This window comes from Petaurus breviceps, unplaced genomic scaffold (genome assembly GCF_028583685.1).
Source record: "Petaurus breviceps papuanus isolate PSGF00001 unplaced genomic scaffold, PetGlider_PUasm1.0 90686, whole genome shotgun sequence".
In the NCBI taxonomy this organism is placed as follows: Eukaryota; Metazoa; Chordata; class Mammalia; order Diprotodontia; family Petauridae; genus Petaurus; species Petaurus breviceps.
Window position 1 is genome coordinate 4969514 of NW_027187309.1, and position 25800 is coordinate 4995313.

Genomic DNA, 25800 nt, shown 5'->3' on the forward strand with positions numbered 1-25800 from the left:
TTAAAGTATTAAAGGGAATGAGGAAAGGTTTCCTGTAAAAGGTAAGATTATATCTGGGACCTGAAAAAAGCCAGAAGGCAAAGATGAGAAGGGACAGCACTGCAGGCATGGAAGACACCCAATCAAAATATTCAGAATTAGGAGATGGAGAATATTTTTCAAGAATTAGGCAGGCCAGTGCCATTGAATCAAAAAGTACACAGAGAGAAGGGAAGAAAGATGAGTAAGAAGACTGGAAAGGTAGGAAGGGGCCAGGTTGTAAAGAACTTTGAACTGGAAATGGAGAATTTTATATTTGATCCTGAGGGCAATAGGGAGCTACTAGAACTTCCTGCGTAGAAGAATGACATAGTCAGACCTGTGTTCACATTGACATCAGAGTGGACAATGGACTGGAGTGGGGAGAGACTTGTAGAAGGCAAAGCAATCAGCAGGTTCTTACAGTAGTCCAGTTGTAAAGTACTAAATGTCTGCACCAGGATAGTGGCATTTATATAATACCAATGTTTGTAAGGTGCTTTATATATGTTATCTGATTTTGATCTTCAAAAAGCCCCTGTGAATTAGGTACTAAAAGGTTAATCCTTCCACATTACAACTGTTAAAATATTTGAATACAACTAGCACATCCCATCTGGATCCTATCAATCCTTTTCTAGGCTGAGCATTTGCAGCTTTATGAACCGACCCTGTATATCATGGTCTGAGTACCCTTACCATCCTTGCCATAATTCTTAATAAGACACCTATTAAGATTGATTGTATAGAGGCAAATTTTCTTAACTTTCTACAAAATAATATTATGTAGTATCAAAATATTTGATTTTATTTGTTTTTCTTTTAAAAATGTAAAACCAGGAATTTAGCTTACTCAAAATACATCTATGAAATTTTTTTTACTACAAATATAATTTACTATTTACAATTTGTTATATATTTCATTGACATATATAAATATAAACATATATGGATATATATCTTTATATAGATCCATATCTACATATAAATATAAATGTATTTACTGTCTCTCCCAATAGAAAGTACATACTTTGAGTTTGCGCAATATTTCATTTTTGTTATTTAGTTAATTAACAAGCCAATGTACCAAGAACTGTGCTAACTCAGTCTAACATACAAAGAAAGTAAAAAAAAAAAAGTTGTGCTTTTAATGAGTTTGCATTCTACTGGAGGAGACAACATGCAAACAATGAGGTATGCAAGATATGAAGAATAAATGACTGGTAATCAGAGAGGGCAGGTTCCTAACAGATGAGGTGACCAGGACAACCTCTCTTAGAAAGTCAGACTTGATCTGAGTCTAAGTCAGGGAAACCAAGAGGCATAGGTAAAAGGATAGACCATTCCTGGAATAGGGTCAAGCCATTGCAAATGCAAGGAGACAGGAGATGGAATGCTTTGTTCAAAGAACAGCAAGTAGGCTTGTGTAACTGGATCTTAGAGTTAATGGAAGGTACTGTCTTTGTATAGTCCACACCTAGAACATTTCCTGATACAAAGTAGGCACTTCATAAAAGCTTGATAATGAATTGTCTTGCATAGTGTATCTTACATTTACATTACAATAGTTTATAATGTTCTCACTTATGTAATCTCATTTGAAGCTCAGAGCAATCCTGTTAAATTGGCAAGGAAATATTATTATTCACATTTTGATGGTAAGAAAACTGGAACTTGAGTAAAGTGAGTTGTTCAAGTTTGCAAAACTTGTAAACAACAGTGATAGGATTCAAGTCTTTTGATCCTTAATCCAGAAACTTTGTAATGATGGAGAAATAATAGGTTTAAGTGCTTTGTGGTGGAGCAAGATTATATTAGATATTTGTTATTGCCAACAAAATAAGAGGTAAAATGTAAATTATTAGTTCTAGCATTTAATGATCTCTATAATCCTATTTCAATCAACCTTTCCAGCCTTATCTCATGGATCTTTTAAGGTACTCTATGTTTTTGTTAAACTGGACTACTTACTGTTCTCTATTTTTTCTCTCTGACCTCTGTATCTTTGCTCATTTCTTTATGCATGACTGGAATGTACTCCCTAACACCTGTTAAGGTCCGTTCCTTCTTCCAAGAACAAATTCATGTACTTCTTCCTACATAAAGTTTTCTCTGAGTCCTGCAGGGGACAGTGATTCTTCCCACCTTGATTAATAATAATCATCTACTCTTCTCTTCCAAAACTTACTTCTTTCTGTCAAAGGCACTACCATTCTTACAGTCTCCCAGGTTTGCAACTTCAGGGCTATTTCTGACTCTTGAACATTCCTTCTTCTTACATAATCAATCAACTGCCAATTCTTTCCATTTTACTTCCACAATATCTCTCTCAATTCAGCTCATCTCTCTATTTGTACAAATTCAACATCAAAGTTCTCCCTAACTCTTGACTGGACTATCGCAGTAGATTCCTATTTGGTCTCCCTTGCTTCTAGTCTTCCACACTACAATGCACACTGCTAACAAAGTGATTTTTTGAAAGCACAGATTTCTCCACAGCAGTAAACTTTGGTGGCTCCCTACTCTGCTTTGGTTTAGTTTTTAATGACCTTTACAACTTTACTTCAACCTATTCTTTCTCTCTGTCTCTGTCCCTCTCTGCCTCTCTGCCCCCCAACACCCCTTTCCCTGCATCTATTCATATACATTATTCTCCTGGCATTAACCAAACTAGACTTCTCTCCATCTGACTCCTTTCCTGGACCTCATCATCTCTAGACACTCTTCTTTTTTGTAAGATGAAATCAACTCTGAAATTCATACTCTTTTAGCAACTCTTGTTCCTGGGGCCTCGCCTTCTCTCTGACTGTAAAGACTGGACATTGGAGATTTGTATATTGTGATGATGATTCAGTCATAAAACATGGGTTATGTGCATGTCATTGGTTATCCCTGCGATACTAAAGAGATTCAGGACTTGGTCCATCACTATGGAAATAGCGAAAATGACATAGGACATAAGTGAATTTGATGTCACAAAGTGATCATTGAATTAGTTAAATGACAAATATTTATTAAGTGACTACTATATTTTAGGCTCAGTACTATGCCCTGGTGACATAAACAAAAAAAAATAGAAAAAAAAATTCCTACTCGCCTGGAGCTTATAGTCTTATGGGAAAGACAAGAATAATCATAATGCCCTAACAGTCTTTGTGTGGTTTTTAGCCATTAGATTATTCAAGCTTAAAACTACACTAAGACTATTAGGACCCTGTATATAAATATACATAATATAGAGGCGGCCAGGTAGTACAGCGAGTAAGAGCACCGGCTCCAGTCTTGAGAAGACCTGGAGATCGAATCCCGGGCTCACTTAGCACCCACCCAGAAACACCTGGCCGTGTAACCTTGAGCAAGTTAACCCCAATTGCTTTAAAAAAAAAAAAAATATATATATATATATATATACATAATATAAAAAAATAAACTCATAATAATAAAATGAATAAATACATAAATAGATGCATGAATAAAGAGTTACATAAAAGAGTATTGAGGAAGAAGGACACTAGCAATTGGGGAAGAGGGATCAAGAATGACTTCACCCAAAAGGCAGTTATTATGCTATGTCTTACAGAAAGAAGACTAAGGTAGAGGTAAAGAGGAAATATATTATATAGGCATGTAGTGTGACCAGTGAAAAAGAACAGAGAAGTGAGAAGGGAATAGCTAATAGGAAGTCACTGGGTCCAACTGAGTATGGGAATCACATGTTCATATCTTAGATTAAGGTAAATTACTTTAGCAGCAGTGTGTAGGATGGATTGGAGTAGTGAAAGTATTGAAATAAGGAGAGTAATTAGGAAGCTGCTACAACAATCTAGACAAGAACTGATAAGACTCTGAATCAGTAGCAGCTGTTTGAAGAGAGAAAAGGGAGCTAGTTAAAAAGGTAGAAAGGTCAAGATTTGGTAAATAGTCAAGTGAAATTTTTGTTGTTTTTAGTCATTTTCTAGTTCTAAGTGACTCTTCATGACTCTGACCCCTTTTGTGGTTTTCTTGGCAAAGGTATTAGAGGCGGTTTGTCATTTCCTTCTCCAGCTCATTTTACAGATGGAAAGACTGGAGCAAGCAGGGTTAAGTGACTTGCCCAGGGTCATACAGTTAGTGTCTGAGTCCAAATTTTAACTTGGGTCCTGCAGACTCCAGGCCTAGTCATCTATCCACTATGGCACCTAGTTACCCCTAAGTAAAATGAGAGAGAGTGAAAAGTCAAAGATAATGCCAAGGTTAGGAGACTGGGAGAATAGAAGAATGGTCTAGCCTTGGGCAGAAAAAAAAGGAGGTGGTAATTTGGTTCAAAGGGTTTATTTTTCAGATGGGAAAACTGAATCCCACATAGGTGATGTGATTTGCCCAGTTTCACAAAGGTAAAATAACAGAGCTAAGTCTAAAGTACTTTATACCAATATTTGATGATATTTCTTTCTTGGATGTGTGAAGCTTCCTGGTTTAAGTCATATTTTTACTATATCCACTTTGCATTCAGAATATTTGTTTATTTATCTCAATAGAATTGCCTTTAAAGAAAAATCTATAAAGCAAATATTTGGCTTCTTTTTTGTTGTATAATTTTCAGTATTTATCACTGGAAATAGAATAATAGAAGCCGTGAACATGTTGTGCTAGCAGGGAAATCAGAAATGGAGTGTTTCTTTTTGAGCAACAACACTGTCCTCAGGCCAAGACAGGGTCATGTAAAGCATTAAAACTCCACAGACAATTTAAAAATTCTACCTGCTTGCTAATAACTAGTAACAAAATTCCAGATGTCTTAGCCTCATATTTACACAACAGAAATCACTAAAAGGATTGTTGGTTTAAACACAATTGATTTTATCTACATCCAAATAACTACACCTGTAACATATATATTAAGATTGACAGAGTTAAAACTATTTCAGGAGAAGACAAATGTTTAAAAGTTTGATTTCTTTCACAACACCATAATAGAGTTTCTGATAGCAATAGTTGTAGGGAGTGATGTGTGACAACAACAAAAGTCAAATGATTCCATCTTTTAAGGAGGACTCATGACTATATTCTCCCTCCCAGCAAAGGGAAAAAAAAGTGACAGGCTTTAAGGAATAATGCAAATAACCCCTAGAGTAGGAACCAAGAAACATGAGTTCTAATTTCAGCAGTACCACTAACAGCCTTTGGACAGTCACTTCTAAATACATGTATGCATAAATTATATATATTAATGGAGCATGAGGGGGTTGTTTAGTCTGGTGGGATGTTGATGGAAATCGATATCATGGGAAGTCTCTCACTTCCTTTCCACGAATAGCTTTTGAGAATGAAAGAGTAGGCAAACAATAGCCAGAGTTTGGGCCAAGAGACCATCAGGTTCAATAAAAAGCATCAATAGAATAAAGGGATAGCAAATCAGTAAGGAAGGAACCCTGAAGAACCTGGAGTCAGAAAACATGGGTTTAAATCCTAGCTCAGGCTCTTATTAGTGTGAAACTTTGGGCATGTTACTTTATAGATGTGTGCATACGTCTTCATAGATCTTGTCTGTGGAGAAATCCAAATATTGATTCATACAGCTGTTTTAATGCATAGAAAATGAAGTAATTTATTTTGAAATATGCTCTTGCATATAACTATTATCATTTAACTCAATGATATTTTCATATCATTTGAAGTTTGCAATGACATTGGCTAATGTATAAACTCCGTTCTGGGTCAGGCCTAATTTAAGACAGTCTCCCAGTAGTTCTATTGGGGGAAAAAAAGTGATGTTCACAAGTCATTCAACAGTTAGCAAAAGTAGATTTATTTAACCATAGCAGAAGAATATTCAAAAAGGACATGCATTGAGGACAGCTGATTCAGTTGAAGAAAAATCCCTTGTATGTGTTTTCCATGAGCCAAGCTTTAAAGATTTCCAGGAGTTCTAGAAAACGTGTATTCAGACGATCAGAAAGTTATGTCAATAGCTTGAGCTTTTAGTTTTCTAAGCCTTTTCTAAGCTTTTAGTTTTCTAAGGAAGATTTTAAGACTTTTAAAGTATAAGTCAACCCAATTTGCATGGGGGGATGAGTTAGGGGCATATACCTACAGTCTTCATTGACAATGGTTATTATAAGCAGCAAAACATATTCTATAGGGCAAAACAAGTATCCCACACCTCAACATTATGCAACTATAGGATCTGTGCTGATTGAAGTTACTGCTTCCTGCTATTAATCATATTCAAACCAAAGTTAAAATTCTCTTTTCATATTTAGCACTGCTAATAAAATCTACAAGAGGAAGTTGTGGTGGAGTGAAAAGATTTGGCCAATTTTGCTTATACTGAGCCTAAATCTGAATCTCTATAAATTATAAGGTCTATTCTTTACTCTAACCTAGTCCTCTGGGGTCAAGCAGAACAGGAATAATCTCTCTTCCATATGAAATGACTTGAAATTATGTCCTTTCCTTAAGTCTTCTATTCTCTAAGTTAACATCTCCAGTTCTGATCCTCTTGTGGCAAGATCATAAGTCCCACCGTCCCAGTTGTTTTCCTTTGAATATATTCAGGTAATCAATATGCATGCCAAAAAATGAGATGCAGAGTTGAAGACAACATTCCAATTTGGTCTAACTGTGGTAGAATACAAGAGAACTGTAAACCTTCCTTGTTCTGAATGGTCCTTGAATTATGTTTCCTGCTTGGCTTGGTATAATGTTTATTCAAAATGAACCAATAATTCATTGAATCCTAGCATCTTTTTTACATGAATTACTATCTAGAAACAGTTTTTGATATTTTGCATATGTGATGGTTTTTTAAAATTTAAGTGAAACATATTTACCTAAATATAAATTTATTTCCATTAGGATAATAATTGTAATGGCCAACTATAATTCTAGAAGACCAGTAATGAAGCATGGTATCCACAGAGAAATGATGAACTAAAGGATGTCCAATGAGAGACATGCTTTCTGTATATGTCCAATGTGGAAATGTTATTATCATTATTACTACTACTACCTATATTTGTACTAGTGTTTTGTCATTCTTTTCCCCCCAATTAGGTAGGGTATTGCAAGGGAGAGAAAATATATGTTTTCAATTGCAAAATTAAATTTTAAAACAAACATTCTTATTACATTGTGTCTAATTATATGTAGTTCAATTTTCTAGGCTGTTGATATCTTTTTCGGATCCTAATTCTGTTATCCAGTGTGTTAGTCATCCTTTCTAGTTTTGTCTTTTCTGCAAAATACAGTCAAATGATTAGTAAAAATGTTGAATCGTACAAACCAAAGACAATCCCAAAATGTTCCACTAAAGACAACCCTCTAAAATCAGCATTTATCCTTTAGATTTATGCATTCAAAAAGTTCCAGATTCACAGAATTTTAGTATCATCTAGCCTAGATCTTTTCATTAACAAAGACAACATGAGATACTTTGTCAGATCCTTTGGTGAAATCTAGGTATTATATGCCAATGTCATCTATTTCTTTTATAGCCCTGTTCAAAAAGAACTGCATGACTTATTTTATACTAAATTATACATGTGTCTTGTCACCTTGACTAGCCTCTAAAGTGCTAGAGAACGGGGACAATGTTTTATAAATCTTTGCATCCCTGATAGTCAAAAACATTTATTAAGTACTTATAATGAGCTGGGGGGGAGAGGAGGAAGGAGAGGGAGGAAGGAAGGGAGGGAAGGAGGGAAGGAAGGAGGAAAAGAGAGAGAGAGAGAGAGAGAGAGAGAGAGAGAGAGAGAGAGAGAGAGAGAGAGAGAGAGAGAGAATGTGAATACAAAGAAAGTGGAAAAAAGTCCTCATTCTCAAGGAGTTTATAGTCTAATGGAGGAGAAAATATGCAAGCAATTATGTACAAAAATGCTATATAAAGGGTAAACTGGAAATAGGGGCAATTAGATGGCATAGTGGATACAGTACTGGGTTGGGAATCAGGAAGAGTCATCTTCCTGAGTTCAAAACCAGTGTATGACATTTACTAGCTGGGTAACCCTGGTGAGGTCACTTATCCCTGTTTGCCTCAGTTCCTCATCAGTAAAATGAGCTAGAAAAGGAAATGGCAAACCATTCCAGTATCTTTGCCAAGAAAACCTTAAATGAGGTCACAAAGAATTGGACATCGCTGAAATTACTAAACAACAACAAAAACCAGTAATAACAGAGGGATAGCTCTAGAATGAAGGGGAATCAAGAAAGGTTTCTTGTAGAATATGGGATTAAGTGGGACCTAAAGGAAGCCAGAAAAGCCACAAGATGGAGATGAGAAGGGAGAGAATTCCAGGCATAGGAGGCAGTCAGTGAAAATGCAAAAGTTGAGCAATAGACTGTCCTTTGAGGAACAACAAAGAGGCCCCCTATCACCATACTTTAATTATAGTAGAAACTCAAATAATATTTGCTGAATGAATAAATAAATGATTTCTTGGTCCATTTAACAATTTGGAAAGATCCATACGTAGACATGGAAAAAAAATCACTGTAGTTTTCCATTGTAATTTTTTAAAGTGATGATATAAACTCTGCATTTCTAAACAGTTCATTCACTCATTTACTAATCATTATTCAGAAATCTACTGTGTGCAGAACACTCTGCTTTGTGCTAGGGGAGCTATAATTTAAGACAAGAATACATCACTCACATTGTTATAGTATTTTCAGGTTTATAAAAAGTTTTCCCTACAATAGTCTTATAAACAGGTATTACAGGTACCATTTTACATTCCCATTTTACAGATTTAAAACAACAACTAAGGTTCTGTAATGGCAAGCAAAATAGGATTTTTTTTCTTCTGTTTTTCTGGATTGAGTTTTGGCTAATCAAGTGCCTTTGAGGCTCATGTTTGATTGTATCAAGAGTCTTTTATTGGAAACAGTATATACTGTATTGGCTTTAATAGGCCTAAGGGAGTTTGAGGATCTCCCCGCCCCTTAACAGGTCGAATGTAATCACATGGGAGCTCACAGTGGGAGGAGCTTGCAAAAAGAGTAGAACAGGAAGGAGCAGATAAGAGCACAAACAGGACTGGGAGCAGGCAGAACTGAGAGAGAGAATGTCTGTGATAATGGTGATCTGTCTGTTGATCTGTGTTATTTTCTCAGACAGAAGCCCTGTTTGCTGTTCTGTGTTGATTTCTGAGTCAGAAGCCCTGCCTGTTGTTCTATATTGGTTTTTCAGACAGAAAGTGAATTAAGATGATAGTGCTGTTAATGTGTGTAAATACTGTTGTAGCCCTGTTAAGTTTTGTTTTCCTAGAAACAGAAACTACAAAGAGCTTGGAGTGGAGCAGTCCCCATGAACTGAGATATGGAATAGGGGTAGAGAGCTGCCTTCTTGTGAATCCAGACAAGAGTTAGGAGCATTCAGTCCATAAGAAGGAGCTGTGCAGTTTGGAAGTCAGCCTCGAGTCAAGATGAAAGAGGATTTTATTTTGGATACTCTGGATTGAGTGAGGAGATTGTAATTTACTGCGACCTGTGGGTGGATGTTGTTTGTATTTTCTGCTACTCCTTAAAGATGACTGTAAGATATACTGAATGATATGTTTCATTTAAGACTGTGGCCACCTTAGTTAATAAGTTGTTATGTGATGTTGTTGTAAATATTATGCTTTGGTTTCTTGAATGTTATGCTTTAGTTTACTGCTGAATACATAGAGAGTTCATTATACTATGTAATTAGACCCTTAAAGTTATTCACAGCTGCAGTTCTCAGGAGAGCTGTTTGTGATTGGCTTTACAGGTTCATGGAGAATAAGTAATTTACCTATTCTAATACAGATAATAAGAAATAGAACTGGAACTTAAATCGATGAGTTCTAGCTCCAAGTCAAGCACTGTAGCCATGTCTCCATGCTGACTCTCTAAAGAATGAGAAATAGGTTCCCAGTGTAACAGGAAGATAGGACACTAGAAGTGATAAGTATAACATACCGTGATAAGGTCTCTAAAGACATTCATAACAAGGTGCTATATGAGGTTGCTGGGACTACTATGGCTGTCACAACTGCATTTTATGTTGAACGTAAGGTTGCAAGGGTCACATAGAATCAAATATCCTTTTCCAACAAGAAGGCCTCATCTTTGTTTATCATTTTCCTTATATTTTATGACTATTAACATTTTCCTTAGATCACTAAGAAGGAGAAACATTTGACATGTAGACAAAAAAACCCTCCACTTACATTTTGTATAAGAAGAACAGAAAAATATCATCTTGGAACCAAATTATTCAGAACCATTCCACTTACCATTTCTGATATAGCAATGTCTTAGTGATATAGTACTTCCAGAGGGATTCATTATCCAATAGGTCATTATAGTACTGAAAATGCAATTTTAGCTCAAATACTATCAAAACAAAAAGTCTAATAAAGAACAAAATATATTTTTGAGGGAAAATGCACCACATGTATCAATAGCATCTTGAAGACTGCAGATTAAAGAAATAATGGATAAGAGCAAATATTATTGCCAAATGCTAAAATAGTACAAATAATATCAAAAATAAGATTGAGGTTTCAATCACATGGAATCCAGATTTTAAATGCAGAACAGTAATTTCAAGCTATGTACTCTTTTGCATAGTGGGAAACAAGAAAAATACACTCTGAATTTGCTGTCAGAAGATCAGAGATCAAATATTGGTTTTGACACTTCTTAACTCATACTAACTGATATAGTCACATATGATTTATATTAATATAGCACTCACGTAACAAATATAAAAACCTGAAGGACATTTATTACAGAATCTCAGTATTAGGAAGATCGTTAAGTCCAACTGATACCTGGGCCTAAGATTAGAAGACCTAGGTTCAATCCCAGATAGACTACTTGGTAGCTATGCAAATTAGACCAAATTACTTGCCCAATCTGAAACAATTTCCACATCTGTGAAGTTAAGGGAGCTGAGAACAAAAAATTATTTTCCCATCCAACTGGAAATACCTATGTTTCTATTGTTTCAATTTGATGAACTAATTTTCCATTTATCTTACATATTAAATATAGAGAAAAGATGTCAGAATGATAGGCAAAACAGCAAAAAAAAAATAATAATGATATTTGTTACTAGCATAATGGATTTTCCAGTATATTGCTTCAGCAAAAGAAAAATGGTCCTTTAAATCACTTAGAAAATGATATGACCTTGATTTATTGCTTAAATAAAATTTTTATTTAAAAGCTCAAAGGTGAAATCATATTATGAAGTGGGGCATCAGAAACGTAAAAAGCAGACATCTAGGTGTATTGTGAGAGGTAGCTTTTAGAATGATAGTGTTAATGATTGATGTTTTCAATTTGTTCATGATCTGTTTTCAAATTTAATTTGAATAACAGGAATCCTTGAATTTACTTACCTAGACATCGAGTTTCTGTACCACTCCAAAGTCCATTTGCTAAGCATTCTCTGACGTGCGAACCAACAAGAGTGTATCCTGTGTTGCAAGTAAATATGGCTGTTGCTCCATATATGGTTAATGTTCCAATCTTATTACCATTCGGTGGAAAAGACAAACTTCCACATGAGATGACTAAAGGAAGAAAAAAATATCCTATATGGATATATGGCCATCTTCACAATATTCTTATATTCAAATTAATTAAATTTCCTAATTTATTTCTGATTCAAGAATCAAAGATAATGAATGTCATATTTAGTCAGATCAGTGGTCCATCCATTCTAATATTCTGAATAAAACAATAGCAATAAAGAATACTTCATAGGAGAACAGGGTTTATTTTTATAAACTGACGTATGACATCAAACTGTAAGAGATCGATTGCCTTCTATTTCTGCATTCACTCACTAACCATTGTAATTCTCTACTGCTAATGCCTCTTTTCTGCTCCCAAAAACAAACATTGCACGTGTTTGTGTGGTATGTGTATATGCGTGTGTGTGTACATAAATGCACATATTTATATACATGATGTCCTCAAAATCTTGGTGTAGTTTCAAGGAATTAAAATTAGTAAAGTGCCAAAAACTGCACTGAGACTTTTGGGACAACTTGTAAATTTTTAATTTATTTAACTGTATACATATAATTTCCCTCCCAAAAAATATAAACTTCTAGAAAGTAAGGACTTAATTTTTATCTTTGAATTTCCGGTTCCTAATAGAGTGATTTTCGTATTCTAGAGTAGATATTTAACTAATGGTTTTTAAATTATAAATAATTCATACATTTACCTGCACTTTTTTTGAATGCATGCATATACACACCTTTATAGCTTTCCTTTTTGTATCACATATTACAGAAGTAACTAAATCATTCTCACAAAGTTATATAATTTGAACACCCAAATAGTACTGTGTTAAGTAGAACATATATTATTCCTATTTTGTAGATGAACTTAAGTCCTTACTAATTTGTCAATGTTCATATGGCAATTATATTAGAAAAGAACTTAGGTTAGTTGATTTCTAGTTTGGAATTCTTCCTACCTTTAATTTTTTAAATTCAACATATTCTACTTTTTGGGCTGAGTTTCATAAATTTGCTGACTACTGTATGAATTAGCACTTCCTTTAATTTATCCTAAGCTTTAACAAATTTCCTCTCATTCTAGAACACTAGGATTAGGTAAACAAGCCTGGGCCTGATGTTCTTTGTTATTTTATAAAAACTGATTAGCCTGTGTTTCAAGATGGAAGAGATATAACTTTTTTAAAGTTTTTTTCACATTCTGTCTTTGGTATGCTGTCAAGTACAAATGTTTCTCTTCCAAAGAAGCAAAGAAATGTAGCAGAAATCTTTCTCAGCATCCAGGCCCAGGTACATACAAGTCAATGGCATTTATTATACTTAGATCATAGAGAAAAAATATAAAAACAAAATATAATCAATCCATCAATGATTAATAAAGAAATGTTTGCTTGATTATGACTATGTACTATGAATGGCTCTCAAGAATAAATGCATAACTTTAAAAATACCCAACTTAAAAAAAAGAATGATCTAATTGGAGAAAAATAAAACAGAAATTTAAATAGTAAAAGACATAATAAAAATAGTGAATTATAGAAATTACATAATTAAATGCTGATCTGTGTTTGAGAAGGAGGCAATCTCTGAAAGTTTTTTAGTCAAGAGAGGCTTTACAGGATGGGTAGAACTCAACCTGAACATTGAAAAGATGGGTAGAATTCAGATAAGTGAATAGGTAAGAGTTAATTATAGATTTGAGTATATGGTAAAGGGCAGAAACAGAACAAACAGATATATACAAAACAATGAATCATTGAGGAAAGTTTGTATGTTTGGGAAGTGAGAAATAAGATTAGACAAATCAATTCAAAAATTTTAAGTAAAATCTTAGCTAAAATGTTATATCAAAGTATCTAAAAATCTTTTACTATGATCAAGTTGGATGTATTTCAAGGATACAAGAATGGCTCATCATTAGGAAAATAAGGACTATGATCACTTAAAAAAAATAACACGTGATCAAAATAGATTATCTTAATGCAGAAAAGTACTTCAACACAGGACATCAGTCATCTGTGTAATAAAACTGTAATATAGAATGTATTGGAGGTTTTTAAAAATATGATAAATAGTATCCTTCTCAAACCACAAATTAGCATTATATTCAGTGGGGAGACAACAGAAACTTTCTTAATAAATATGGGAGGAAAGCAAGGATGACTCCTTTCTATGCTAAACCTCCACATAGTTCTAGATATACTAGTGACAAAGAAGAAAAAAGGAATAAATTACAAATGTAAATACAGTCAAAAAGAAAATAAAACTATCCCTCTGTTGAAAACATGATGCTTCACTAAGAACATACAAGGAAATTAGCAAAGAAACTGTGACATGAAGTTCAGTAACACTGCCCTCTTTAAACACCCCACAAAATTAAAAGTATGTATAAAAATATATACTACATAAATATACTTGTATATGTACAATAAAATGTATGAGACAATAACTGAAAGAGAAATCTTATTCAAAATAACTACCAGATAAATAAACAAAAATTGGAAGTCAGTCTACAAAATACACTCTATACCCACTTAGATATGTTTACAAAATATCCCTTAAAGAAATACATTTTAATAACTGGGGGAATATTCAGAGCTGATTGTTGGGTTTTGTCAGTTTAATAACAATGATAGTATCACCAAAGTTAATTTATAATTTAGTACTCTATCAATCAATAAAGGCACTTCATAGGACTGTACAAAATAATAATGTTTATTTTGACAATCTAAAGATCTTGAATATCAAAGGAAATAGTTTTAAAATGTAAGAACAGGAAATATATAACACTTTCAGACCTCAGAATATATTATGAATCAGTAAACAACAAAATTATTTGATGCTAGTTAACAAAAAAAGAAAGGTAGGTTATTGTTACAAGAATCAGAAATACTGAACTCAATAATCAAATGTTTGATAAATAGGAAAATAAAAGAAATTAGCTAAGAATTCTCTGTTTTACAAGGATTGCTGGCAAAACTGAAAGAAAAAATATGGTAGAAATTAGATGGAGATCATCAGCTTTAACTGTAGGCTGGGGTTGGGTTAGTGGGTGTGAATTCTTAGGTACCCAAGAACCAGTGATGATTTCAAATCATCAAAAAGGTAGGTTTGATTACCTGCAATCTAACGATTTTTATAAACAGGATTAATATAGTCCTCCCTTGACCTGCAATCCAGGAGTGGACAGTGTGCATAAAAGCTATCAGTTAGTACATGTCCCAGTATCGGTGTCCTAGTGTGGGCATGGGGGTGCCCCAGAATGAGCCTGAAACATTTTCTTGTCCTGGTACACTACCTCTCCCTGGGCACCATAGTGGTCCCTATGGCATCATGTTCCTGGCTGTCCTCAGCGTCTGCAGTCCACTCTGTTTGTCTCCCTATGCTGAGCTTGACCAGTAAGGGGGTTCACTGTGACTTTTTCAAGATTTCCCCATCAGGGCATATATTGGTTTATAGTTTCCTTTGTTTTATCATTTCCCAGTGTACATTTTAGAAAGATATTTGTCTCATAAAAAGGAGTTAGAGGGTTTTACTTCTCAATATTTGAGAATAATTTATATAATATTTTTGGTGGTCAGTTATTTTCTGTTATGTCCAACTCTTTGACCTCATTTGGGATTTTCTAGGCAAAGATACTAAAGTGGTTTGACATTTCCTTCTCCAGCTCATTTTTTAAAGATGAAGAACAGAGTAAAATAGCATTGCGTGACTTACCCAGGGTCACACAGCTAGTAAGTGCCTGAAGACAGAACTGAAGTCACAAAAAGGAGTCCTCCTGACTTCAGGCCTGGAACTCTATCCACTGTGCAACTTAACTGCCCCTTGTATAATACAGGTGTTAATCATTTTTAAAAGTTCGACAACATTCTCATATTAATCCATGTAGAACAGGTCACTCTCCCCTGTTACTCATTGTAATTCCTTTATAGGCAATTCAATTTCCTTTTCTGATATGATATTATATATTATCTTTATTTCTTGTTTAATTATTTTAAGTATTTTATATTTTTTGTAGCCAATCTTTAGAATTCTCACATTCGTTATCATATGGTAATGGATATTATGTTATGATATACTTATTTTTTCTGAGTTTGTTGTAAATTCACCTTGTATGTTTTTATTTGCTCATTTTAGTCTCTTCCCACTTCTTTTTAACCAGTTTGGATAAATACATATCAAGTTTATTAATATATTTATTCCATCAGCATTGTCTTTTTTTGTATACATGCACATATACCTTTGTTTTTAAAGTTTTTCTCTCTTTGGTTCATTGCAGGATTATTGATTTGTTGGCTTTTAAATTTTTAAATGAATATTCAGTTAATTAGTCTTTTTCTACTTTATTAATGTATACATAAATATGTTATATTCCTAACATTGTACATATATATTTATATGAAATATATCATATATATGTATTCTTTTTTTTTTTTAAGCAATCAGGGTTAAGTAACTTGCTCAAGGTTACACGGCCAGTTATTTCTGGGTGTGGTGCTAAGTATCTGAGCCCAGATTTGATCCCCAGGTCATCCCGACACTGGAGCCGGTGCTCTTACTCGCTGTACTACCTGGCCGTCCCTAAGCAATTGGGGTTAAGTAACTTGCTCAAGGTTACACAGCCAGGTGTTTCTGGGTGGGTGCTAAGTGTCTGTCTGAGCCCGGGATTCGATCCCCAGGTCATCCTGACACTGGAGCCAGTGCTCTTACTCGCTGTGCTACCTGGCTGCCCCATATATATGTATTCTTTTCAACTGCTTTAGCTGCATCCCAGACATGTTGACAGTTTGTCTCATCACAATTTTTTTTTTCTTTTTGGAGGGGAGAAGGTAGGGTGATTGGGGTTAAGTGACTTGCCCAAGGTCACACGTCTAGTTTTGTGTTAAGTGTCTGAGGATGGATTTGAACTCAAATCCTCCTGACTCCAGGGCTGGTGCTCCATTCACTGTGCCACCTAGCCACCCCCAATTTCATCACAATTATTAACTGCTTCAAAGATATGTTTCTTGACTTCCTTGATCAAGATCAAAATTAGAACAAGGTAAAAAGAAAGAAGATGAGAAAAAATATGATGTGTGATTAGAGCAATTCCATCCTGGGCTAATGAGACAAATTAATTATGGAAAATTACATACAGATCGATGGAAGGACACAGAATGCAATTATTTAATGTAGAAATTTATCTGATTTAAATTAATTGTCACAAGGAGACCTAAAGATCCTAAAATTTGTCTTTGTAAATATATGACTCACTCATCAGGTAAGGAGATATGGGATATGGGAGCCAAGAATAACAACAGTTTAAAATGCAAACTCATTTGTAAAACATTGCAAAGAAGCAAGCAATACTTCACCAATAAAAGAAATAAGCAGCAGAGGGTAAAACCATTTTAAAGAAAACTCAGTTGGTTCAGTTAAGCAAAGTGATCTAAAGAATACTGAAGGACAAAATAGGAGGATAATAAACAAAAGAAAAATGGAAATGACCTATACAGATTTTTATACCAATTTTTTTTCATCATGACTGACAGTGTACACATCACAGTTGGATCCTTTGCTAATTACAGTTTCATGTATTATTATAGAAGAAGTAGAAATAGCACTAAAGAGATCAACAGTTGAAAACACAGCTTGGGAGATATAGGGTAGAAGAAATCAACTTATAAGATATCTCAAGACGGAGAAGAATTGAAAAGTACAAGGGGAAAAATTGGACCTTTTCAATACTAAAAAAAATGTAACTGAATGAACATCAACAATTATGTTATGCCTATGTTCCTACTGTCAACATTATGACAGGCAGTTAGATGGACAACCTTTAGGACTGACATCAATATGCATCACATGTATTGCCTATGTCAAACTGCTTATCTTCTCAATGGGGTGAGGGGAGGAGAGGGAAGAAGGGAGAGAATTTGGAATTCAAAGTATGAATAAAAAGAATGTTAGAAATGTTTTACATGTAATTGGGAGAAAATAAAAGAGTAAATTTAAAGGAAAAAATATTTGCAAATATATGCGTGCACACACATACACATCTTGTGCAGATAATGCCAATGGACCATGAGTAGGGCTAAGAATTAAATTAGAAGAGAACAGGTGTATGGGAATGCAAAGCCTTTGGAAAATTTCAAAGCAACTTCAATGACCTCAAACTTCTCTCAGAAATAAATACCTATCATTTTATTGCCAGTATTCTACCAAAATTGTTGCATGGCTGGGAGGCATCAAACAATATTTTTGCTGAAGAATGTTTAAAGTGATCTTTCAATTAGAAAACAACAAAGAGGTATATGGTATCTTCACCATGGATTCAAAATGCATCAAATAAGGAACTACAAAGAAAAAGTTGACTCTAATATTTCAAGCCTGAGTGATTAAGAAGATTGTCATGGCACTGATATATACACAGAGGTCAGAAGGCAAGAGTCTGAGAGTGGTTAGTATGGAGGACTACACAGTATAATTTTATGGGTCTCTGACTTTCTTTTGTTTTATGTTTTAAATGGACTAATCTGTAGAGAATATGGATAGGAATTTGTCAGGAGACCACTGATTAGTCAAATAAATTCCATAGCCAACTTAGGAAATAGGTCACACTAATCATAGCAGAAAATATTGAACAACTAACCCAATGTAGAGACAATCAGTATTAAATGCAGATTAACTCAGAAAGTCTGTCCCCATGTCATTTTATTTCTACTTAAGTATGTAACTGACCTTCTCTGAAACTTTCCCAGGTCTATCATAACTTTCTTGATATTTGGTAAACAGGAATATAGTACTCAAGGCACAGTTACATTATGATTTACTACAAACTTCGGTGATCACATGGTTTGTGTATGGTTAGAATAATGTGAAAAAGAGAAGGATGTAAAATAATAAGGGTAGTATATTTTCAGAGTATCTAGAGGTATTTGGCATAGGAGAATTATTTAGCCTAATGCTGAAGGGAGATATTTAAAAAAAAAATCCTCCCCAGTTGTTGTTCTCATTAACATTTTAATTAGTCACACATAATATTTTAATGCACAATTATATAGGTCTGAGGTCCAATACAAAATATAAATCCTCAAATATACTTTTATGAATGTCATGCAAAATGCAGCAGTTTGCACATTTCCTGTTGAGTAAAACAGTTCTGGGAATTTTGTATCACTGTCTGCAGACACTAAGCATTTCACTTTGATCCTTGAGAGTCAAGTCAACATACAACTCAACAGGCATTAATCATTTGATGATAACGTTTGATGATGATAAAGATGACAATGTGGTGATGATAGTGATTATGATGCTGCTGAAGATGATGATGACAAAGATGATGTTGATGAGTGACAAATTATTCTAAGAGAATTATACTCAATCACATTAAAGAAGAAGTTTATTCCATTTTCTGGCAATTTTAGGATATTTAGTCAATCTAGATGATTTAAGCAATAACATTTTTAATTTTCCAAGTTATATCTAAAATACTTATGTGAATGGTCTTCCTTTCACCAGAAATTCATATAATACCATGGTTGACTTCAGTTAAAGAGGTAAAGTAAAACAAAAGTTTTCTTTAGGAGACTGGGTTCCCATATTCATGAACTTGGTTCTGGAAGACACAAAGGTCCTCATTCCACCAAGGCTAGCAGAGAAGCCTATCACAATTGATCAGACATAAATCGTGTGCTTTGGTACCTCCTGGGGACATTGAACTGTTATTGTACTCTATTTTGTATATACTAGTGATAATGTTGTAATGCTCACCAAAGCCAAATGTCAATGAATTTAAATAGAATCTAGATTTATACAATTTATTATGAACTTTTCATTGTCTTTTCTCAAACATAGCATGAACTTTACCTTGAACTATATATATATACATATATATATATATATATATATATATATATTTGGCACAATTGTAGGCTATATTTAAGATAATTGGATACTGTTTTGAAACTTGGGTACTAGGGTAAGTTGTATTGAATAACAATAGAGAAAAAATTAGACTGAAACTGTTCCATTTTTCCCCCTTAGATGTGTCTGCACACCTTTAGTGATATTCTGACAATAGGCTCATTATATTTTTGCATCTTTTCCCCCTTTCTGAAGTATAAAAATATCCCAGTAACTATTGTTTTCAAATATGTCTTCTAATGATGTAAATAAATTTTACTGGCTTGTGAAAATGGGCTGTTTTATCAGTTTTCAACAGCTGTATAATGGGATTATAGACCTGGGGATGTATATGTGTGTTCTGGTAACACAACTAACTAGAATATGACAATCACAGGACTTATTGGGAAATACCTATATAATTGAAAAGGATATCCAAGAAAAATAATTTTGTTTTAAAAAATGAGACAGGAATCCTTGTTTCTTCTCTTCTTCATATTTTTCAAATTATATTCATTTGCTTTCTTTCTCTCCTAATCAAAATGAATTCAATACTCATGCATGATCTCTGTTTGAAGGTAGCTTCCAATTACCTTTCTGTTAAGATTGCTTTTCTATACTTTAATAAATTTTTGTTTATATACTGTCCCAAGGGTAATCTAATTTCCTTAACTGTACTATCTTCTGAGTTGATTAGAACATGGAATTATAATATTATATGGGGGAAGGAGAAGGTTGTGTGTGCTTATTTCTGATTTTCCTGAATTCCACAACACTCAAGGTTGTTTTCTCTATTTTTAGAAATCATACTGTGACTCACATTCTCCCTCAGGACTATAAAGTTAGAAATTCAAGACAGGAAGCTAGGTATTATTTTAGGCTAAAACTGAAACAAAGATTTCAACTACCACAGATCATATCTGTGTATAATATTATACTATTACAGATTTAGAGCTAGAAAGACCCTTAAAGGACATCTGTTTCAATCCAATTTTATAGACAAGGAAACTGAAGTCCATCAAGATTGGGTCTTGCTATTTATGATTCCAGAGGACTTATGATGAAACATACTATCCATTAAAGAGAAATGATAGATTTAGAGTACAGAATGAGACTTTTTTTTGTATCAGTCAGTGAGTGAATTCATTTTACTTGACTATGCATTTTTGTTACAAGCATTTTTCTTTTTCTTTTCCTTTTTTTTAATTTCAGTGAGGCATAGGGGGAGAAACATATGTATTATGTGTATGTGTATATATATATATATATGTGTGTGTGTGTGTGTGTGTGTGTGTGTGTCTATTATATATCAGAGCGAGAACAATTAATATTAATGTCTATTTCATTCTAAATTCTTACAAAATGGGAGTAATTTGTCAATATCTTAATGTAAAATAAAACATCATAAAACATTCAAAAAATAAAAAAAGATTCAATGTCTTGCCTAAGATCACAGAGGTATTAAATAGCAAAGCCAGGATTGAATTTAGGCCCACTAGCCTGTGTAATCTTTCTACCAATTATCTTCTTAATCTAGGCACACTGTGTATGTATATTGTTGATGTTGCTATTGTTTAAAATAAGCATTTATTAACCATTTAGAATGTGCTAGTTGCTGTTCTAAGTTCTAGAAATATAAAAACAAGACTGAAGAAGTGCTTGCCTTGAAGAAGTTTACATTATATTTACATTACATACAATAAGGATACAGATAAATAACTGCAAAATAAATTTAAAGTAATTTAAGGGACAATAATGAGTATGAAAATCATGAAGAGCCTCTGGTAGGAGGTAGTACTTGAGCTAGTAGAGGAAGCAGGTGATTCCAAAGGCAGGGAGGGAGGGAAAAGCAAACAAACCAATTTGGCTAAACATAGAGGGGATGAAAAAAAGGTTGTGTATAATCAGAAGAAAAGTTTAAAGAAACTAAAAATCTGGGAAGATTAGTTAGAAATATGTTAAATAAGAAACACATTAAAGGCAAAATGATAATTTTGTTGTTCAATCACATTAGTCATATCCAACTCTTCATGACCCCATTTTGGGATTTTCTTGGCAAACATACTGGAGTAGTTTGCCATTTTCTTCTCCAGGTCATTTTATAGATGAAGAAACTGGGGAAAACAGGGTGAAGTAACATGTTCCAGGGTCATACAGGTAATAAGTATCTGAGGCCAGATTTGAACTCATGAAGAGTAGTCTTCCTGATTCCAAGCCTAGTGCTCTCTCTGCTACACCACCTCGCTGCCACAAAACTTGAAAGTTCACACTTTTTTCCTAGAAGGATTAGAGAGCAACTTGACCTTCTTTACTAGGGGAACAGTTTAGTCAGTATATACTTAAGAAATATTAATGTAATAATTATGTGGAGGTTGGATTGGAGAGGGGAGATACTTCAAACAATAAAAAGAAATAGAAGGCTATAGCAATAGTCCAAGTGAGAGACGATAAGGTCCTAAAATAGGTTGGTGACTGTGTAATTAGATAGAAGAGAACAGATATTATAGATTCCATGGAAGTAGAATTAATAATTCATGACAACTGACTGGACAAAGGTGAAAGAATGAAAAGTTAAGGATGATTTCAAGGCTGTGAAATGGGGTTACTAGAAGAATGGTGGCACCCTTGACTTCTGTCCACTATAGTCACCAAAGAAATTAAGAGGAGGGGAATGTTCAAGGAGGGGAGATAATACATGTACCTAGAGAATTGGAGAGAGGAAGGGGAAGACACAGAGGGTATGGGGAGGAGATGAAGAGAAAGGAGAAGGATAGAAAGAATTAAAAAAATGAGGAAGAGGAAACCAAGAAAGTTCAGGAGAGGTGGGGAGACGGGGAGAAAGGCATCAAAGATCAACTTTTACAACTGAATAATTTGGCATAGCACTTGTCTAGGGAATGGTCCTTCTTTAAGGAGAATATAAACTTAAAGATCTTACTAAATTAAATGGAAAACCCTATTAACTTATAAGAATACCAGGATTTAGTCACTGTTCCTCAGAACCGTGCATCGGATGCAAATCATATACTTACTAATCAACTTATTCACTCATACTGTACAAATTCTAGAATTACAATAACAATAATTATTATACTAGTTCTGTGAATTCACCAGTATAGGAAACTACCAGTGAAGGGACTTCTTCTACCCTCTACCAATTAGTCCCTGCTTTTCAAGTTAGTCCTGTAGTGTTTACTACAGCACTGAGAAGTAAAGTTAACAAGCATTTAGTAAGCTCCCACTGTGTGCTCCCAAGCATTGGGGACACAAATGAAGGAAAAAAACAATTTCTCATCCCAAGGAGCTTATAGTCTAATTAGGAAGATAACATGAAAATAACTATATGCAATAAAGATATACTGAGGAAAAGTTGGAAGTAATCTCAGAGAAAAGAAATTAAGATTCAGACTATGGATGACTTCTTGCTTAAGATGAGACTTCAGCTGAGACTTGTAGAAAGCCAGGGAAGCCAGAAGGTAGAAATGAGGAGGAAGAGATTTCCAGGTGTGGGGACAGTCAATGAAAATGCACAAATTCAGAAAATGAAGTGTCTTGTGGGAGTAACAGTAAGGACAGAGTCTAAATCCTAGAATATGTGGAGAAGTATAAAGTTTAAAATGATTGTAAAGGTAGGAAGGTTCCAAGTTATGAAGGGCTTTAAAAGCCAAACTATTTTCTATTTGTTCCTGGAAGGAATAGGGAGACACTGGAATTAATGAATAAGGTGATGTCATGATTAGAGTTGTAGTTTAGGAAGATCAATTTGATAGCTGAATGGAGGACAGACTCTCCTGGGAAGAGATCTGAGGCAGGGAGACCAAAAAGCAGACTCTTGTAATAGCCTACACATGAGGTGATGAAGGCCTGCACCATCACAGTGGATGTATTAGAATATAGGATGAGGGGGGCAGCTAGGTAGCACAGTGAACAGAGCACCAGCCCTGGAGTCAGGAGGACATGAGTTCAAATCTAGCCTAAGACACTTAACACAAAACTAGACGTGTGACCTTGGGCAAGTCACTTAACCCCAATTGCCCCTCCAAAAAGCAAAAAAAAAAAAAAGAAGAAGAAGATAAGATGAGGTGTAATACAGCTTAGAAATGAAAGGATTTAGCAATTAATTAGACAGGGGTGAAGTGATAGTGATAGAGTTGAGGATGACAACTAGCTTGCAAGCCTAGGTGACTGTTAGGCAAATCACTTAACTCCTCAGTGTTCCATTCAACTCTTTAAGCCCCTGGGTAGGTGGGGAAACAATTCTCGTAAAGTAAAACTTTGTGATAACTGTTTGACTTGGCACCATCATTGCCACTGACACAGGAAGTCAGTTGTGAATCTGAGGACATATGCATGGGCTCTGTTATTCTGTCTCAGTGGACACATATGACTGTCACCTTAAAACATCTTATGTTATTTATTGTTGTTCAGTCATTTCAGTTGTATCTGACTCTTTGTGACCCCATTTGTAGTTTTCCTGGCAAAGATACTGTAGTGGTCTGCCATTTCCTTTTCTAGCTCATTTTATAAGTGAGAAACTGAGGCAAATGTGGGTAACTTGCCCAGGGTCACACAGCTAGCAAGTGTCTGAGGCCAGATTTGAATTCAATGCTTCCTGACTCCAAGACTGGTGCTCTAGTCACTGTATCACCTAGATGCTCTCTGTCTTATTTTATTAGTGGAAATTATACCTATGCTGAAGGTATGAAATTATACCTATGCTGAAGACCTCTCTCAGCACCAAATACTTTCTATTCTGTTTCTAATCCTGAAGTTTTGACATGAGGTAGTGGCATCAAAAAGAACCACTGTAGGGTCTAAGGAATACTGGAGCTAGTTGCATTGATCCAGCTTCCTCTTTAAGTAGTAATAGGATTTTCCTGAGTAACCTGAGCCTTATAAATTCAGGGGAATTAGGGATAGAGCAGAAGGTGAGAAGAAAAAGGAAAATCTTTTACCTCTAATGTCCTCCTATACCTCTTTCTATTAGGCAAATGTTTACATTTGACAATTAAGAAGTCTACCCCTCTTTCCCTCTCTCTCCTTCTACTCCAGACACCAGCATATACTCACACACACGTACGAGTACTTTAAGAATCAACAGCTCTGAACCTTTCTTTGGCTTTGTACTTTGTCTATTCCCACTATATTTCAGATGGTTGCTGTATGACTAATAACAGCCTAACTGATATTTTTGTAGAAGATATTATTATTTGTGAGTAATTTAATGATATTTTCATAACACATGTATATTTATAAATCATACTTAGCTTACTACTAATATTTCTGACACATTGGCTGAACTTCTAATTTTGTGTGGAAGCACATAATCTTCCTTTTCAAGAATTTATAAGAGATAACAATATCTTTTACATAAACAGTATCTCCCTAGATTATATATGGTTCTAAATGAGTCAGAGTATGACATAAAGATTATCAACAACATAAATGTTAGATATGAGTGAATTATGTACTTGTTTGATGCTTCATTGAAAACTTTTGACTGTTGCATTAATCTTTTGTATTCTTTGAGATTTTGAAAATGCTTATTAACAAAGAGAAAAAATCATTAAAATTAATTTGTAATCTAATCTGACAAAATAATCATTCAAATAGTAGATGTATGTGTTGTCTAAGCATCTAAAGACATACCAATATAAGTAACATTGTGTGCGAATTAGAGTACTGATGTTAAAAGGATTAGAATTCTTTTCCATTTACATTAATAAGATGGTAAGGTAACCAATTATCTTTAAAACAAGAATACTTTTACTTTCAGTAATGAGCCCTAAATGTATATACTAGCAAGCATAGTTACTTTGGGAAACCAGCTTGTTACTTACCCTTACAACTTGGCCTTTCATCTCCTATACTCCATGTTCCATTAGCTTGGCACTGTATGAGTCTTTGACCATCTAAGTAATAACCAGGGCTGCAACTCAGTACGACTTGAGCTCCATATTCATTCACTGACCCAGAGACCAGTCTCCAGATAACATGCTCTGAAAGTTGGGTCTCAATACTAGGGCAAGTCACCGCTAGAAAGAAAGGAAAGAAGAAAATTTGAGAACTCATACTTTTTCTGAAGAAATCACTTCAGGGAAAATGAATCATGGTTTCAGTCTTAAGGGTTCCTGTTCCATAAAACTGAAAATGCTAGGAATAGTTCTAACAAAATCCATCCTCTTTTGGGTTTTAGCAGATTTGCCATCGGAGCAGACAAGTGTTTACAATAAATGTTTGAACATGTGCATTAGAGAATCACAAAATTTCAGAGCTGGAAGGGAGCCAAGAAATAATCTTGCCCAATGCTCTCATTTTACAGATGAGTATACTGAAGTGCAAAGAAGGGTGACATGGTTAGCCAGTTCTACAGTCAGGAACAGAGTTCAGGTTTCCTAAATTGACTGCTCTT

General features: G+C 34.4%; 1 protein-coding gene across 1 annotated transcript in view; it reads right to left on the bottom strand.

The window, feature by feature from the left end:
* CSMD1 (CUB and Sushi multiple domains 1) overlaps nucleotides 1-25800 on the bottom strand; it is a 2654573-nt gene that overhangs the window by 117339 nt on the left and 2511434 nt on the right. Inside the window, exons 51-52 of the mRNA XM_069065406.1 lie at nucleotides 25229-25423; nucleotides 11373-11546 (exon numbers count right to left, since the gene is read on the bottom strand). Coding sequence (XP_068921507.1) covers nucleotides 11373-11546; nucleotides 25229-25423 — 369 coding nt within the window. The remainder of the gene's footprint in view (nucleotides 1-11372; nucleotides 11547-25228; nucleotides 25424-25800) is intronic.